The following is a 20,595-nucleotide window of genomic DNA, read 5'->3' as shown; positions in this document are numbered from 1 at the left end:
AGGTGATTTGCCCATAGTGTATGTGTGTGTGTAATTGTGAGAGTGTATGGGTGTTTCCCAGTAGTGGGTTGCGAATGGAGGGGCATCTGCTGCGTTAAACATATGCTGGAAAAGTTGCCGGTTCATTCCACTGTTGTGATCCCTGATAAACAAAGGGACTAAGCTGAAGGATAATGAATGAGTGAATTTATTTACCCTTTCCTTCGTTTGATTTCTTCTTTTTCTCCTGATTGTGTTTGTAATATAGCTAATATATGCTCCACCCTGTCTTCATATTTCAGATGAGATTACGACAAATTGTGAATAAAAAGTGCCCATTTCAAAGGACTTCACATGACCTTTAATCTTTTTGGTAATATAATTTACGTTGGGTTGTAGTTTTGGAGACTTTTCTGACCTCACGACCCATCTATTTTAATTTCTAAAAAAAAATAAAATAAAATAAAAATACATACATATAAATAAATAAATTTATATATAAATATATATAAATAAATATAAATAAATAAATATATAAATATATATATATATATATATATATATATATATATATATATATATATATATATATAAACATACATACATACACATGCATAAATATATATATACATACACACATATACATACAGGCCCGTAGCCAGCCTGGTGAGAGGGGTGGTTCTTTTTTTTCAAAAAGTGGACCTTTTTGCAGTTATACGCCTCAGTTTCTATTTAACTATGAGATTTAAATACTGTATTTTTTTTTTTTGCTGGATTAACCACACTTTTGATGTACTAAAAATATTTTATAAAATTTGCAATAAAGAAACATTTTAAAAAATTATTACATCATATTATTAGGAAAAAATAAGAATCTGTTAAAGTTTTAAATTAAAAAAACTGTAGCTTACTCTCATTTATTAGACAAAATAACAAACTGGCCAGCATATGCAACTGCCCTCGGTCACAATTTGGCCATTTCAATAAAAAATAATAAATTAGAACATAATAATAATAATAATAATAATAATAATAATAATAAATTCTGCAGAATTTTTCTAGCCTCTTTTGTTAAAAAAAAAAAAAGTAAATTTTAAAATTCCTGGATATGAACAATAGCCTAAATATATTCGTATTAATTTAATATGGTCCACTTCTGGTGTTTCACACCTTTTTATTGCTCATTTTTATTTCAGGAATAAGGTCCAAGATTTAGAATAAAGTTACCTGTAAAATGTTTTCTCTGTTTAAAAACAATACAGTAGTAAAAGAAAAGTTCTCTTACATCAGATTATAGTCCCAACAAAGCAACAGCCGACAAATGATTCCGTTTGGTCTTAAAGCCTTTTTCGATGGATTATTTTCATTATTTATGATGGCACAGCAGTCAAAATAGGACAAATGAGCTCATAGTATGGGACAAATTCTGGTCCTTTGTCAGTGAGGGGTAGGTCTTCCGAACCCCCCTGGCTACAGGCCTGATAAGTTAGAACATGTTTTATGGTAAACATGTTTTAATAGAATTTTGGCTGTAAAAGCGCACTTAGGTGTTCCGCACAGGTCCGATTTTTTCCAGGTCATAATTTATTTTATTTAAATTAATTTATGAATGATTATACCTGTCCAGTTTCATCTGGAATGCATCCCATATCACCTTCTGAAGTGGTTTGAGCGATCGGATATCTGACCAGAATAAAACGAATGAAGTGACCAAACAGCCTCATAATCACAGACGTGACGGGAATATATATTGAATACAAATATATTATATAATAAATATATTATATAATATTAAATTACATAAAATAATTAAAAGGACAAATGCTGGACCTTTTGGCCGTGGGGGTGGTTAGTAGCAAGTAACATGCTATTAGGTTATGTGACCGCTAGATGGCGTTCTTGGATAATAAGAAGCTTACCACCACTAGGAGTTTGTCATGTTTACTGCATCCCAGAATATTACACAGCACCAAAACTGTAAAAATATATATTCAATATATTTAATATGTTTTTGTCCACAGCCGATCCAATGAGATGTGCTCTCTTCAGCGCTCACCATGACAACTAGACTCACAGCAGTGACGTCGAATTGTAAACATTTGCATCTGCATTCCTATAAAGCCTGTCGGTTCTCTCTCAGTGGCGTCAGTTCGCTCGGTGTTGCTGTTTGTACTTGACCAAGGTGAGTTCAATACCTGACGGTACGAGTGGTGCTGTAGTTCCTTGCGGTTTGCGTACATAAACGCAATATCGCGAAGAATATTACGTGTTTGTTGCTCGAAATGTGCCGCCGAGCAACATTCCAGTGAACACTGGCACGGACTGGCGCCCGGTTAGCTCGTGCACTCCCTGGGGCGAGGCGGCTTGTGAACCCTAGGCAGGGAGCAATACAAGCCCTGAGGACCCTCAGGGAAACACGGGAGGCCGGTAGTGGGACCCCGCTGCGAGGGTTATGGTGGGTGGGAGCAGCGAGGCCCACTCATCGTCTATTTTAAACTATAGTTTCAAACTTTAGTTTACTATAGTTTAAAATAGAATCCATGGTAAATGTAATGTTTTAACTTATGTCTGGCTGTTGTAATGTTTTGCTTTGTTTTTCAGCAGAGTTGTTGAGCTAACAAGGACTACTGAAGACAACCGTGGAAGACAACCGCGGGTTATATTCACGAGCGCGCGCATTATAATGTTTCCGTGCTGTTTTCTGAAAGTTTAACTTGTTTAGATAAGTTTGCAGGTCCAACAAAATAAACTATACTGTTTCTAAACACCTGTCTCGTGTTATATTTGTCCTCTACAACAATACACTGTCATATAAGTCTGTTGAATGCATTTGTATGCAACATGGTTTGACAATAAAGTAGTCTAACAAATAGTTGTTATAAATGTACCTTCATTAGTCAACATTTGGTGTAGGTAATAAAAAGTTAATCAAACATGTCCTAAGACATAATTGTAATGTTATGGTTGTTACATAACTGTATTTATTATTATTCTGTGTTTTAAACCAGCAGAATATAATATATACTTAACACGTCATGAACTTACACAAATTTGCTTAATAAAAAATGTCTTAAGGTAAGAATGGGTATTGTTTTGGTTTTATGTCAAACTACTTTTAGTAATTTTAAAGACCCAAATCAAGTAAAATGTCTCTTATTCAAGTACTTTTAGCACGCAAAAGTCTAATTTAATTTATGAAAGTCAATATTAGTTTATGAAGGATTATACCTGTCCAATTTCATCTGGAATGCATCCCAGATCACCTTCTGAAGTGATTTGAGCGATTTATATCCGATTAGAATAAAACGAATAAAGTGACCAAACAGCCTTAAAAACACGGACGTGACGGGATTATACAGGACATCCCGGCTAATGTGGCCAGTTAGCCTAGAACCTCATGGATAGGGGCATATTTTCATCTGTTAGGAAGTAAGTAACTTTTGCTTTACCCTGTTTGGCAGTCTTTTTGAACATATGTTAAATATTTTGTGATAATGACGCCGCTGCCTGCCTTTTCTGCCCCTGTTGCTCTTTTCGATCCACGTTACTCGAGTTACCCGAGTTACTCAGTATGGATGTCGCATCAGATCATGCATCAGATTCAAGTTAGCACTCAGTGGGTTAGGTCACGTGACTCATAGGTCACATTTTATGCTCATTTTTATGCTATTTTGGTAAAGCATGGATCTCAAACTTAATTCAAGACTCTTTCGGACAGCTCGATTATTTGAATCTGCTGTGTTTGAATAGGGTTGGAGCAAAACTGTGAAGAGCTGCGGCCCTTCAAGAATTAAGTTTGAGACCTGTGTGTTAAAGGGACAATTCATCCGTCATTGTATCTTTTTTCCTGCTGAACACAAAAGATGATATTTTGAAGAATGCTGGAAAACTATAACCACCGACGTCCATAGTACTTCTATTTTTTCCTACCTTGGAAGTCGATGGTTATAAATTTTCAGCTTTCTTTAAAATATCTTATTTTGTGTTCAACAGATGAAAAAAACTCAAATGTTTAAAACCACTTGACTAAACAAATATCACTCAAATCTTTTTTATTTATTTTTTATTTTTAAGTGAACTATCACTTTAAAGTGCCTTACCGTTTTAATCTCATCCTTTTGCCCAAAATTACAGCTCTGCTCTTTGGCCTTCCCAATTTAGATGAATTAAAATGATGGCAATACATTTAATTTTTTTTTATCTATCTATCTATCTATCTATCTATCTATCTATCTATCTATCTATCTATCTATCTATCTATCTATCTATCTATCTATCTATCTATCTATCTATCTATCTATCTATCTATCTATCTATCTATCTATCTATCTATCTATCTATCTATCTATCTATCTATCTATCTATCTATCTATCTATCTATCTATCTATCTATCTATCTATCTCTAATTTGTTCTATCTCTCTTTCTGTATATCTATACTCTCTGGCCACTTTTTTAGGTACACCTTACTAGTACCGGGTTGGACCCCCTTTTGCCTTCAGAACCACTTTAATCCTTCGTGGTGTAGATTCAACAAGGGACTGGAAATATTCCTCAGAGATTTTGCTTCATATTGACATGATAGCATCATGCAGTTGTTGCAGATTTGTGGGCTGCACATCCATGATGTGAACCTCCTGTTCCACCCCATCCCAAAGGTGCTCTATTGGATTGAGATGTGGTGACTGTGGAGGCCATTTGAGTACAGTGAACTCATTGTCATGTTCAAGAAACTAGTCTGAGATGATTCGTGATTTATGACATGGTGTGTTATCCTGCTGGAAGTAGCCATCAGAAGATGAGTACACTGTGGTCATAAAGCGATAGACATGGTCAGCAACTATACTCAGGTAGGCTGTGGCGTTGACACGATGCTCAAATTGATACTAATCGATCCAAAATGTGCCTAGAAAATATCCCCCACACTATTACACCAACACCACACGCCTGAACCGTTAATACAAGGCAGGATGGATCCATGCTTTCATGTTGTTGATGTCAAATTCTGACCCTACCATCTGAATGTCTCAGCAGAAATCGAGACTCATCGGACCAGGCAACATTTTTCCAATCTTCTATTGTCTAATTTTGGTGAGCCTGTGTGAATCGTCGCCTCAGTTTCCTGTTCTTAGCTGACAGGAGTGGCACCCGGTGTGGTCTTCTGTTGCTGTAGCCCATCCGCCTCAAGGTTGGACGTGTTGTCCGTTCAGAGATGCTCTTCTGCAGACCCCGATTGTATCGAGTGGTTATTTGAGTTACTGTTGCCTTTCTATCAGCTGGAACCAGTCTGGCCATTCTCCTCTGACCTCTGGCATCAACAAGGCATTTGCACCCACAGAACTGCCGCTCACTGGATGTTTTCAGTTGATCAGCAGTTTCTGAAATACTCAGACCAGCCCGTCTGGCACCAACAACCATGCCACATTCAAAGTCACTTAAATCACCTTTCTGATGCTCGCTTTGAACCGAAGCAGGTCATCTAGACCATGTCAACCATGTATTTATATATACAATAATCTTTATGTTATAAATGTAAAATCTGATTCTTCAGTTCACAGACCACAAATAGCTCAGGCACAGATTCATTTCTGGATGTCCTATTTTGCTCCTGCCAACTTAAATGTGGGTCAGACACAAAAGCTATATTTAACCATAGCAATATTATGGAAGTCAATGGCTACAGGTTTCCAACATCCTTCAAAATATCTGTTTGTGTACTAACTGAAGAAAGAAACTCAGTTTAAATGTTGAATGAAACGAGCAAATGATAACAGAATTGTCATTTTTGGTTGAACTATCCCTTTAATAGATGATATCTGACCTTCAGATTGTAAAAATAAACGACCCCAGGAAATTTCGGTCTTAAAATTGACTTTAATTTTTAACATTTTGGGTTTTACAACTATTAAGATAAAGGGAATATAACTCCAGGGTTTGTTCACATACAGCAGGCCTGATTTCCATGTAAACACACTCCATTATACAGAATCATTCTGCAACCAATCAACAGCTCAAAGACAGTCACGCGACTGCATTAATACACTGAATACTGCCAAGGACATCATTTCAATTTTTTTTTTTCTCGAAAATTCATATAAAAATATCTAGAGCATTCTTCATACCTCATAGGAACCATTCTGTATTAAAAAGCTGCAAATAAAGAGACACACACCAGAAGATGCAGGAAACCATAAAACATGCACTACTTAAGACTTGAAACATCGGCGCGTCCCTAAAAAAAAACTATGAAAAGAGACAGGTTTAAAAAGTCTCTCTAAAGTATTGCATAAAATTAATGCCACGATTAATTTTAGGGACTGAATGTAGGGAATAATGGAGCTATCTGGGAACCCTGCTTCAAGTCAATTGCACTTGTGGACGAATATGTCAGGCATTTTGTTTTTGGGTGTAGAAACGTCCTGTTGCACCAGGCCTGAGTTCAGAAGGGAGGAAACTTTTGCGGACGATCAGTGCATGAGGCTTTAGAATTGATTCAGTGTTAATCATGATTAGGCAAACTTAGTAAACAAGATTCGTCAGGTCAGCTTAATAAAAAATAATAAACAAATTAAAAACAGCAATGAGTGTGTTTCTGATTAAAGCTAAATTTATGGAAGCTTGTTTCGGCCATTGAATACAAGTATGAATATATATTTACTACATTTCTGTCTGGTTCTCGAATCTGACTGGCTGATAGCCGTGCAATATCCTGCAATATCAGCACTTATACAGCCTTTTCACCATTCTGTATTACTCCGCCCACAGAGTAAAAGCAGATCAATAAACTCACTACAGTTTGACAAATATTGCAGCTGTTGGACAATATAATGTACTTTTGAGGCTTTTTTAAGGTGAAAATGTTGTTAAGGTTGCAACTATGGAGTTTTTTTATAAGGATAGAGTCTATTTTAAATATTCATAATTTTGGACATCAGCCATTAGCCTTTCATACGGAGCAAAGCAAAGACTAATGCGCCACAAGATGGCGACAGAGACCGCATAATAAGCCCTTAGAGGAGAACAACTCAGCGTTTTCTTTTCGTATTTCTAACTACAGCTGAACAATTCATTACAGAACAGGTGCCAAAAGAGGCATTCTAAGTCTACCTCTCTTTTTTGTATGTTGTAGTGCTGTATTTATACCATAGTAATCTGCTAGTGTTTGCTTTGGCTTTTTCAGGGTTAGTTATTGTGATCTCCCGTTTGCAACAAATACTGGGAGATATGTCTGTAGACTGATGGCATTTCATGTCGTTCAGCCTTATGATCTTAAAATGTCAGCAAAATCAGCTGTTTTGTCATCACTTTAGACATTATGCTAGAGAATCATTCAAACACGAGCTCTAAAGTGCATTGGTAAAGTAGCAATGGCTGTTCTGACATCAGCTGCTGATATGAATGAAAAGTTGAAGTAGTTCTTCCGCCAATAATTTTTAGAGTTTGTATTTGATTTTCTTTTTTTATATACATGATTATGCGGTCAAACTGTTGTATAAACGTAATATCACACCTGTAGCAGTGCGATATGACTGTATATAGTCACTGGTGGGACACTAAAGGCCGATTTACACTTCTGCGTCAAGCGTATGCTCCGGTGCTACCTTCGCGTAGTCGCATAGCCCCAGCTGTGGCACCTCTCAAAAAAAAAGTAACTACATGTTGCAACGACGCATAGTGCAAGCTCTGTGATTGGTCTGCTTTGTAGCGCTGACGAGTGTGGGCGGGGCCGAGAGCAGAGCGAACTTGTTGGAGCAAGTGTTTACAAGTGTCTAGTCGCATGAAGGTGCTCCAATTGAAAATGTTTGTTTTGTGTTTACCTTATGGTTGAAGCTGTTGCACGTCCGCTGGTTCTTGCATCAAAATAAGTTCTAGCTATTTGTACATAAAGGTAGTTCAGAAAAAACAAAACACCCATGAAGAAACTCAACACAGAAAAATAAAAACCTCACTGCCAGCTAGCGTTTCGGAAGTGTTATTGCAGAGCAACACAAACAGCACGCAGAAGTATATATGCACAGCAACGTGTAAGGCATGCGCCGTGGGTCACAGCGATCACTCGACATAAGCATAAACCAGGTTTTAGGCAACACATGCCTCCCACCAGTGCTCATGTGATGTTATATATATATATATATATATATATATATATATATACACATATAAAAAGATAATTGGGTCACACTTTACAATAAGGTTTCATTAGTTTATGTACTTACTAACATGACTACTATAGAACTACAACTATGAACAATACTTGTACAGCATTTATTAATCATAGTTTAACATTTACCAATGCCTTATTAACATCCAAAGTCATGCTTGTTAACATTAGTTAATGCACCGTGTGTTAACAAATTAACATCGAACAACTGTATTTTCGTTAACTAATGAGAACAATTACTGTAATAAATGTATTGCTCATTGTTTGTTCATGTTAATAAACGCATTAACTCCCATTATCTAATACAACCTTATTGTAAAGTGTTACCGTATTACAATATAAAATTTTCTTGAAGTTTGTATTTTACATATGTGACATTGCTTCTCAGAATTGTGAGTTTACTTCTCGCAGTTGAGACTTTATTCGCATTTTTGTACTATAAATTAAAATTGACGACTTTTGCTTGCAATTTTTTTGTACTGTAAATTACATTATTTACAAACTCATTTCTGTTTATTTCTGTTTTATTTCTGCCATTCTAAAAATGAAGTTGAAATTGTGAATGGAAAGAATTGCGTATGGAAAGCATCGTCAATGCACAGTGGTATCGAATAAAACTGAATCTATGGCATGATAATCGTATCCGAACTAAACCATGAGACCAATGTAGGTTAACACCTCTAATAAATACACTATGTAAATATTAAATCACAGACATGAAAAAGATATATATGTATATATTTTTTTTGCAATATACAGTTAGGTCCATAAATATTTGGACAGACACAATTCTACCATTTTTGGCTATATACACCAATACAATAGATTTGAAATTAAACCAACAAGATGTGCTTTAACTGCAGACTGTCGGCTTTAATTTGAGGGTATTTACATCCAAATCAGGTAAACGCTGTAGGGATTACAACGGTTTGCATATGTGCCTCCCACTTGTTAAGGGTCCAAAAGTAATTGGACAATTGGCTTCCAACTCCCTTCACAACAGCTGGCCAGATCAAGAACACTCTCCAGGAGGTAGGTGTATGCGTGTCAAACTCAACAATCAAGAGAAGACAACACCAGAGTGTGAATACAGAGGGTTCACCACAAGATGTAAACCACTGGTGAGCCTCAAAAACGGGAAGGGCAGATTAGTGTCCTAAAAAAGCCTTCACAGTGCTGGAATAACATCCTATAAACGGATGAGATCAAGATCAACTTGTACCAGAGTGATTGAAAGAGTACGGAAAAGGAAAGGAAAACTCATGATCCTAAGAAATGAAGCATGGTGGTAGTAGTGACATGGCATGGGCATGTACGCCTGTCAATGGAACTGGTTCTCTTGTATATATTGATGATATGACTGCTGACAAAAGCAGCAGGATGAACTCTGAAGTGTTTCAGGCAATATTTTCTGCTCATATTAAGCAAAATGCTTTAGAACTCATTGGACAGAGCTTCACAGTGCAGATGAAGAATGACCAAAAGCATACCGCAAAAGCAACCTAAGAGTTTTTGAAGGGAAAGAATTGGAATGTTATGCAATAGTCAAGTCAATCACCCGACCTGAATGATGAAGACAATACTGAAGGGAAAATACCCCAAGAACATGCAGGAACTGAAGACAGTTGCTGTAGAGGCCTGGCAGAGCACCACCAGGAATGAAACCTAGCATCTGGTGATGTCTATCCAGACTTCAGGATGTAATTCAAGTACTAAAAAATGAAAATTTGATTTATGAATGATTAGTCTGTCCCATTACTTTTGGACCCTTAACAAGTGGGAGGCGAATATCAAACTGCTGTAATTCCTAGAGTGTTTACCTGATTTGGATGTAAATATTCTCAAATTAAAGCTGACAGTCTGCAGTTAAAGCACATCTTGTTGGTTTAATTTCAAATCCATTGTGTTGGTGTATACAGCCACAAATGTTAGAATTGTGTCGATGTCCAGATATTTATGGACCTAACTCTATATAGGCTGAGAATTGTTTTATTTTAAGAAATAAAGTCTAATTGTGATATTATAATTGTAAATTTTAATTGTGATATAAACTCAGAATTCACTAGTTTCTTTCGAGATTTTGTATGAGATCATTTCACTGCTCTGAAGTTTCAATTTCTAAAAAATTTGTAAGATTAAAAAGCCAGAATTGCTTTTGAATCCACCTTAATATCCTGTGACCGAAACAGGCTTCCATATAAAACAGACAGATCAATGTGCAAAAACCCAATACAGTAATCCAACTAAAAATCCCTTCCTCCGGCCTACAGTGTATCAATTAAACATAACAGAATAATCCAAAGGTTTTGGTGTACTACAGTGGTTAATATTAAGACTATGAGTTTGTGCTTGGATACGAGATTAGCATGTATCCCGCATTTAGACTCCTGCTTTTAGGAATGGGGACGAAGCAGTTTTGAAATTCCTAATTGAGTTTCTCCTGGAAAAGGTAAAGGTTATTGACCGTCGCTAAGGCAACGATGTTTTCCTGAGGATGCCAGGAGGTGTAGAGGATCTTGCGGCTGAAGTCCAGACAGTCGACGCCGATCTCGTTCCTCTTGCGTCGGCTGCCGGTGGACACGCGCCAGCTCTTCAGCGGGCAGCCGGGAGAGCCGTTCTCCCACGAGGCCTCCAGAGTCACGTCTCGCTGGCCCTCGCGCTCAAACATCCGGAAGAAGTTGTTGTAGGAGCCTGTCATGACCTCGCTGGAGAGAGATGTGAAATAATGACACAATTAGACAACGAGTTCTGATTTTATAAAGAAAAAAACGTGTACATGTAAAAAAAAAAATGTATTGTTAGGTAACTGTTATAGGGATAAAACCAAGCGGAAACATCCCGCACTTCCTTGTGAAGCAAATACGGAAGTAACTGAAACTGCAATACTTCGAAATTTCGCTAGTCCTAGCTCCGTAATAGAGCAAATTTTCATTGATCCCACTGTTAAAATGGCCAACTTCACAGCAGAAAAAATTGCTTTACAGCCTGGTACAAGAGATGGTTTTTGGTTCATTGCGCTAATATTACACTTCATGACAACTGTGAGGGGGTGAATTTTTTTAAAACTCATCCGTTTGGTTTATATTAAGTCTGCATAATTAAGGGCGTGGCCACTTGAGTGACAGCTAAGTCTCGCTGCTCGCAGTCACGTAACCTTATTTGAATTCGGCTGATTAGCTGCTGAATTCGGCATATACATCGAATTTTTGCTTTGTTTTATGAGGTTTTACACAGTCAGCTGCCTTTTGGAATTATTTCCTACAAATATCAGATGATATGGCATGCTGTGTGTGCTTTATTGTGCTTACAAACCATTATAGTGGCCTCCATTTCCCAGGTGAGTGAAGTTATATACTTGTATACTATCTCTATAAATGTATGTTTTATTTATATTTTTCTTTAGAGCTGTAATGCACTCCAGAATCTGACAGATTGATTAGCTGCAGGCTATAAAACAGTCATCTGGAGTGTTGTCATACAGTGTTAGGCCTGGATTTCATAAACAGCCTTACAATTACTAACACAGACTATATCTGAAGTATCTGGAAGTAATTTGCGTTTTCCTTTGGTAGAAAAACGTCATAAGAACAATGCTTAAGGGGCTCAATGTATTACAACAGTGTTTTTAAAAAAACGAAACTGTTTATTGATATAGTACACAACCAGGCACATGTAGTCAGAACACAAACGAGGAAAATATTATCTTTTGCTGAATATCAGTTTTAATAATCAATAATGGCTATTATAAAAGTATAACATATAATAAATTTATACAATGCAGGAAATAAAGGCAAGCAATCAGTCAATGTGAAGAATCAGTGTACCTGGTTCCATTAATTAATATATTAACTTATCTTTACGCTCAGCTAAAACACGTAACCTGAGAACCTGAGAAGTTACAGACTCAAAAGACAGAAGAGTCATTAGTAGGGGCTGACATAATCTGCAGACATTTTTTGCGATTTCTGCGCAGAATTTTGTTAAATTTTGTTCGATTTATGCGGAATGATTTTGGGAGTATTATAACTAAAACCTTAATATATTAAATAAAAAGTAATACCTTTTTAACTCGTATTTAACGTTTACAATGCAAATCCAATTAGATCCACTTTATTCGGTAAACAAATCAAGTCATTAATATAATATATCTACTAAAAGTATATTCTAATTAAAATATTAAGTTACAAACTGTAAATTAAATAAATCAAATGAAATACAATACAGCTTGTAAAGTAAATTACAAACTGTATTGTAAATAAATCAAATGAATATTTTCATATTAGTCAATATGAATATACTATACTACTACTAATAAATAAAATATATACTATACTACTACTAATAATCAATATACTAAAATTAATTTAAAAACTGAATAAATATAAATTTACACACATTTACACAAGTAAATAAACAGAATCAACGATGGGCTAAAAATCTGCGGAAATCTGCGAAATTCCGTGTGGGCTTAGTCAGTAGATAGAGACAAGGTGAATTAAATTTCACATTTAACAACTGCAGTAAGGTTGAGATCCAGCAGTATATTCTTGATAAACTGTCCAACGTGCACTGCTCTCACCTGGGGTTCTGTGCTCAAAGCACCTGCTGACTGCCTGGAGCCCTCCGCATATGCTGCAGCGCATGCCAGAATGTGTGTGTGTGGTCACGTGATGTGCATTTTCATTAGTGTAGTGTGGACAAAGAGCTATTCAGAAGCGCTAGGTGAAACGCCAGTGTGGATGTGGATTGTTTTCATTCTAAACCGTCATTTTAAAACTAAAACGTATTAGTGTAAACAGGGCCTCGGAGCGACAGGCAACTATAAAGTCGCTGCTGGTGTGAATGAGGCATGATAGAAATCAGGTGATGTTTCTAAATAATCTGCCAGTGGGGTAAGCAAAATAATGTTATTAAACCTTCGCTAAGCCCCGCCCTCCTTAGTTACTATTGCTACGCCTGTCAAGCTTTTGTGCCTGGCACGTCTATTACAATGTGTATGCACAGTGTCAGACATTGCCAGGGATATAATTAATCATTTTTGGTGAACAGGTATCTGAGAAAGCCAGACGAAAAAGGACTGCAGTATGCATTACAGGGGTATATTCACCACATAACACGCAACCAATTGGAAAATAATTTAAGGAAAATTTAAGCTAGGTTAGCCTAGCCGCCTCATACACTGACCATTCAACAGCTTAGTTCATGCACAGCAGGTGAAATATAAAAATAATCTAATAATAACTAATTAAACCGTGATTTCCCTTTTTTAGTCAAAAAGATCGATAGACTAATGTTGTGCAATGAAATATAGCGCTATTAACCGACAAGGAAACACGCATGGACAGTGCTTCTACATCATTCATTCATAGAAAGAACAGCCAGAAAGGGGAAATTGAGGGATTTGTGTTGAATATTAGCATCATTGACCCATAACAATGTACAGCACCTATAACTGTCAGTGTGTTTGTGTGCTCTTTATACCGTTTCTATTCTAATTTGCAGTTAAGTGGAAAAAATAAGTAAATTGAAATGCAAATCAAAGTATAAATACAGTAGCAGAAGTGAACACATAGATTTTCCCTACCAACAAATATAATCAGGCACCAAATACAAAAGCAAACACTAACCTGGTATAATGACTAAATCTCTAAACAACGGACGTAAAAAAAAAAAAAAAAAAAAAACAGTAAACTGTAGCTCTGACATGGACATGAGGGTTATAAATGACTGAAAAGCAGCTGCGGGTGAAGTATATTGATCGTAGGTGCTCCGTTTTGTGATCACATCTCTGTTTTGTTCAGTTGATTAGTAATTTCAAATATTCGTAGCTTGAAACAGATGAAAATATGACTGGATTGTGCTCGCTCTTACAGCTATTGCGAGGGCTTAAACAGCAGTGCTCATAATATCGAGCGAGTAAAAAGAAAAAGGCAGCTGGGAAACATGACCTGCTTTGTATTTTTGTCGGAAACACGGTTTAGATGTTTTTAGGCTGAGAGGTGTGTGAGTTATTGCAGTCTATCATGAATGTGTCAGAAATATCGAAAACAAAACCAACTTAACTCCGCTCTTTTAGCGCACATCACACATCTTGATCCACGCTGGTATTTCTTCCCTTGGGTTTTAGGTTTTGAAAAGGGAAAAAATTCCACCACCCAGTCCAAACTTTTAGGAGACCGGGTACCAGATTTGCACAATCCATATGCACAACGCTTTGGCTTGTTTCCCTTACTCGAAAGCTTGACAGAGCTCCTGCGTGTAGCTACGGTTGCTAAGCCACGACTGGTGGTTTTCGGGTGTTGCTTAGCGAAGGGTCAATTTCAAACCAAAAACAAGATTTATTTACCCCACTGGCTGATAATTCTGCTTGTTTTAAGAAAAAGACTAATATCTAATACAATAATCTTAGCTTATTGTTTCAGCTTTCAGACAGTGTTTAAATCTCTAAATTAAAAAAGACACTTATGAATAGGTTATTGATCCTGGGTCATAATTGAGAATTATTATCAATGTAGAAAATGGCTGTGGTGTTTCATATTTTTCTGTAAACTATACATTTTATTTCAAGACTCTGATTAACGAACAAGAATTATTTTTAAGTGAACATTGGAAACCATTTTGTGCCTCAAAAATGTCTTTACTGTCACCAATTTATTGTATTTGCTAAATATAAACAATAATAAATTTACCATAATTCTCATGCATAATGTATTAGCATTGGTTAATGGTCAGACGTTTCAGAAACGTGTCTGTATATGCGAGTGATCTGTTAGTCAAAGATAAAAGCTTCAGTCTGACAGCCTCTCACTGGACGCATTGATACGGCTGGGAAACCCTGCTGTGAGCTCACAGATCATGCTTTTGTGCTTTTATCATGACTGAGGACATTATCTGAACACGCGGGAGCCCTTTAGCGAGACAGAAACTCATAATGATATCATTACTGAACTCACCTATCGTCGCCCCTCCAGCAGCACTCGAACTTATCAAAGATGCAGTCGTTCTCATAGAGAGAGCACAGCTTACTCCTGAGATAACCGTGAACCTGTGGACAGAGAGATGACAGTCACTTTTACACCAGGGTAGGCATGGGATGATAACCGTTTTCAAGGTATACCGCAGTTTGGAAAAGTCAAGGTTTTAAAACAGTCAAAATTTTCTGCAATACCGTTCCTAGGGTACGAGTAAGATTTTTTTTTATTTAAGTTTTTTGTTGTTGTTTTTAGTACAACAGTATCTCCAGCAGAAAAGATTTCCATTTCAATGGGAAAGAAATGTGTTTTTGAAATAAATGAAGACAGCAAAAGTCAATGATTTATTTCATTATTTAGCCGGACATGTTTACTGCTCCAAAATATTTAAAATGTCTCTCAAAATAAAACATATTGTGTTCAAAAAAAAAAGTTTTTGACATTTAAAACATATTTTAGAGCGGTAATCACAATACCGTGGTACCGTGATGTTTTTATCCAATGTTATCATACCGTCAGAATCTTAGACTGGCCCATGCCTACACCAGGGTTACCGCTACACAATTTTGACCTAAAAATTTGTAATTATGATTTTTTCCCATAATCAAGGAGCTCTATTCAGTGTAATCACGATTATTTGCAACAATTATTAGTCGGACAGATTACCAAAAGGTTTACAGAAGACCAAAGCATAGTGCTTCTTGCACAAACCTCTTAGTAATAAGAACAAAAAATGAAGTATTATTAGTTATTAAATGTTGCATTTGTAAATGAATTGTATAATTTATTTCAGCGAGCTGGCAAGGAAATATTTCACATTTTCATTTATGATGTACAAATTAAAAATCAAATAAAACTAAAACAATTCACAAATAAGCCAAACAAAGAAATAATATCACAAAAAGATGACAAATTTAAATTAAAACATCAATAATTAAATCCTTAAAAAAAATAATAAAAATAATATCTATATCTATATCTATCTATCTATCTATCTATCTATCTATCTATCTATCTATCTATATATATACATATATATGTATATATATATATATATATATATATATATATATATATATATATATATATATATATGTATATATATATATGTATATATATATATATATATATATATATATATATATATATATATATATATATATATATATATATATATATATATTAATTAATAAAACTACTGGACCTCAAGGACATTAAAACAACACTGCTAGAGAAGTCTTTAACAACAAATGAATTCAGGGTTGTTAGAGTCATAATAAATGTCACTATTAATATTAATGTTTATTGTCACTATTAATATTGACAATGTTTATTATCTCCAAACACTAATCATCGATACACAATTGATTAAAAACAGTCAGACATTTTGCATTGTGACTATTAACATACAAATATTCTCTAAATTATATGAGGATTCAAAGTAATGTGGACCTATAATTACAGAAACTTAAAATGAAGAATGCTTTACAGCCAGCTTTTTTCCTCATTAAATCCAAATACTTTATTTCTTGCCAGGTATTCTGAATTCCTGAAAAGCAGTACTATCATGCATTGCAAAAACTGTATGAAGATTACTTAGAAATGAAACCCTGACGCCATCTAGTGGTCAACGGTTATACATTACTATTATATTAAAAGGATTAGTTCACAAAAACTCGTCCCGTCTTTACAATACTTTTTCATTTTAAAGAGTGTCCTGCTTTTCTTCATGTATTTATTCACTCATTTTCCTTCGGCGTAGTCTATTTCAGAGGTTGCCACAGCAGAACAAATCGCCAATTATTTTTTTAAAATTAAAATACAAGACAATAATAGAACGCAGATCATATGACCCATGCTGATTACAATTGTTCATAAATTATAAGAAGGTTGGTAATTTTTTCCCCTTTATGTAATTAAAATCAGAGCTTAATATGTGCCAAAAGCAGATCTTTTGACTCTTAAAACTCTTCATGGGTGCTTAAAATAAAACAAGAAATACACAAACACATAAAAGCACATTATAATTTGACTCCTGTCGTATTACAATTATTCTAAACTCCTAAAATAGCTCTGATTTAAGTTGCTGTTCACTAATAATCAGGAAAGACTAACTCAAGCGAATCTAATGACTGAATGATTCAGTGAACGAATCATCAGTGATCTGGATCAACTCATTTAAAAGACATTCGGGTGCTGCTTTTCATGAATGTGAATGTGAGATCAAATGGATTTCAATTATATTATAAATATATATCAAAATATATTGAGGGATTATTTAATTTTCAGTCTATTTCTTCAAAGTTTTACCTGAAATATAGCTGACTTAGCACCAGTTGAAATGGTAATGCTTCAACTAATGATAAAACGAATGATAATAAAAAAATTACGATTTTCTTATTTCCTATTATTTGCTTTGTCTTATTTCTTACATTGACTACATTTACATGGACATGTAATCTCAGTAATCTGGCTCAGGCGTGGTTCAGTTGGCCAGGCCTGGCCCAGTTGGAAGAGGTGTGCCAGAGCACAGTTCACTAGGGCTCAGGCGCGGTATGCTTGTAGTGCGAGTGCAAAGCGCGCCAGAGCCCGAAACTGAAGATGTGACGTGACTTTTAAGGGACTGTTTCATATGGATTTATTAATGATTCTTACTGTTCAATGAACGCAAACTGTCATAGATTATTAAAGACGCTAACCCCTCACTGCACGACTGCTGCACATTTAGCAAACCTCCTAATACCTGCAGCACGAGGACTTTATGATTGTTTATGAGCGTCAAAAGTGGCTGATCTGTTCGGCGAAATATTTGACTGTGTGTCACTGCATATCAAACGACTAAAACAATATAAAGAAATCTTCACTGTGCTGAGCGAGAGCGCTTCTTAAACTGAACAGCGCATCATCGATGACGTAAGCGTCCTCGAGCTCGAATACAATGCAAAAATCACTGTTTACATGGTACACTCTTAATCTAGTATTGTCTTAATCATATTCAAATCCGATTACTGGTGTCCATGTAAACATACTCGATGGTTATTTAATGTATGACAACGTTTAAGATATTTTGTTCTTTTATTTTGAAATGTTATTGCCATTTTGTTCATATTTGTCCACACATTTAAAACTGTTGCAATATTGCATCATTTACAGTCATGCTAATAAAGCAATTTTGAATTGGATTGAATTAAATTAATCTCGCTTTACTGAAGTCTACATTGAATTAGGGTTGCATGATATTGGAAAAAATTTACATTGCAATACTCTCATTCACTGCGATATATACTGCGATATAAATGCAATTTCAGCAGATAATTCAAAATAAAAATGAAATACAATAAAAAAATTACAAGCACCGTTAAATATTTAAGAGAAAACATGCAAATAAACAATATTTTATGAATTTTTGCAGTCAAACAGTATTCAGAAGCAGAAATTAAAAAATGCCCGTACTCGCACATTGCGATATCGACGCTAAAACAATATATTGTGCAGCCCTACATTGAATGCATGAATAACGCAAGCAGGACATTGATATTTCCTCATGCAGATTAGGAAAAATTTGAGCATTTTTATTAAATTAACTAATCCTGTAAATTAGTATGTTGACCTAAAAAAAGCATTTCAGATAATCGATCAAAATTGTAGATTAAACAATGAATCTAAAACAGTAAGACAGCAACTGCACCTGGTAAGTTTCCACCGGCTGGCTCTCCATGTGCAGATCCCAGATCTTGAGAGTCAGGTAGTCTCTGGTCATCATGTAGCGGCCGCTGTGACTGAACTTGACGTCTGAGATGGATGAGATGATTTCAGAGAAGAAGGACCGAGTGCTGGGGTCCTCGGGCTCCTCAAACACTACACGAACATATACGATGAATAGATTAATAACAAACACAACAAATACATCAGTCAGGGAGGTTTTCTGCTTGGTCAGATAAAGTGCACCTATTGTGCTTTTTCGGATCCTACCTTTCACACAGTCGTGAACGTAAAAAGGTCGCAAAGTATTAAAAAACAATGTTCAGATTAGGGGTGGGCGATATGACCTAAAATTAATATCACGGTATTTTTCATCTTTTGAACGGTGACGGTATAATATCATGGTATTACTTTCAATAGCAAAATAATAAACATCTCAAGGAAGAACGGACAAAAGAAAGTCTCACTTCTATCACTCTTTAAAAGTTTTGGTTTGGGTCATTGTAAATGCTCAGTCTCGTTATGAGCTGATCTTCATTTTTCTGTGTTGGTGGAATAAAGCAGGCGAGTCAGCCGCACCAATTTATGAGCGGACAGAGCAGGATTCTCATGATGACCACCAGCGCAATTCCGCTCTTTGTTATGAGCTGTAGTTTCAGTGTAAACTTAGTAAAGGTGAGTTTCTTTGGCAATGATGTGTACAGTGTTAGATTTTATATTTAGCGGACATTTGCGCTGAACACGTGGTGAATGCAACGCATCGAGATTCGGGCACCTTCTCCGAAAACACTCGATTGATCTCAGCTGGCGGATCAACATTTACCTCATGTTATGATCGCTGTCATCTGCACTATTATTATTATTATAACTTTAGGTGAGGTTTGCAAACCTGTGCACTTTTCACTCTTCAGCCGTTTGCATTTCCTGCAGTAACAAAAGCTCCCTGTTATCTGACAGCGGGAAGCGTTGAGTGACTGACAGCTAATAACCAATACTTCAGCAGGGTAGAGCGATTCAGTAAGTTTTTAGAGAAAATCAAATCAGATTGCACTACAACCATTATATTTAGACACACAAATGCTCCCAAATATATTACGAGGGCGCATAGATTAAATTTCGGGCGCTCATGCGACCAAAATGGTTGCAATTTCGAGCCCTGTAGTATAAGGACATGTATTCAGACCACAACTGAACGTTTGAAGAAAATTGAATGCCTTATTATTTACAATTAGCTATTATTGATGTAAATGCAGCCGTTCAAGGCGCATAATGTATTTATTACAGTATTGACGGTATTAGAAAATCCATGTCGTGGCGCAATGTCACACCGGTGATGACTATGACAGCGATGTACCGCCCACCTCTAGTTCAGATAAATGGAGTTTTTCTCTCCAAAAATGAAAGAAGCTATTATGAACTGCCTGAAATATATCGTCAGTAATTCCAATCTTTTATTCCTGCACAAACAAATAGAAGAATTCTTCACTGGCAGTCTTTGAACAACTCTCTCATTTGACCTATAAACAGTGTATTTTGACCTGAGGCCTGCAATTGCTTGGGGTTTATTTGCAACGTTGAGATGAGACCGTTTTTTACTTCATATTGTTATAAATGAGTCCACATCCTTCTGAAATAAACACCACAATTGTTACTCTATATTGTTTACACGTGCTGAGGAAGAACTGAAATTCAAATATAAAGAGGGTTTGGTTTTCAACCAATCACAAGATGACTGGACTTGATCTGACCAATCAGAGAGGAGCAGGCTTTAGAGAGTACAGAT

General features: G+C 35.9%; 1 protein-coding gene across 1 annotated transcript in view; it reads right to left on the bottom strand.

The window, feature by feature from the left end:
* Positions 1–5,832: 5,832 nt before the first annotated feature.
* The window catches only part of ppp2r2aa (protein phosphatase 2, regulatory subunit B, alpha a), a 36,450-nt gene continuing 21,687 nt past the window's right edge, over positions 5,833–20,595 (bottom strand). The window contains exons 8-10 of the mRNA XM_056464112.1: positions 18,799–18,968; positions 15,093–15,184; positions 5,833–10,844 (exon numbers count right to left, since the gene is read on the bottom strand). Coding sequence (XP_056320087.1) covers positions 10,565–10,844; positions 15,093–15,184; positions 18,799–18,968 — 542 coding nt within the window. The 3' untranslated portion in view covers positions 5,833–10,564. The remainder of the gene's footprint in view (positions 10,845–15,092; positions 15,185–18,798; positions 18,969–20,595) is intronic.

This window comes from Danio aesculapii, chromosome 8, assembly GCF_903798145.1.
Source record: "Danio aesculapii chromosome 8, fDanAes4.1, whole genome shotgun sequence".
In the NCBI taxonomy this organism is placed as follows: domain Eukaryota; kingdom Metazoa; phylum Chordata; class Actinopteri; order Cypriniformes; family Danionidae; genus Danio; species Danio aesculapii.
This window is presented reverse-complemented; position numbering and strand designations above follow the sequence as displayed.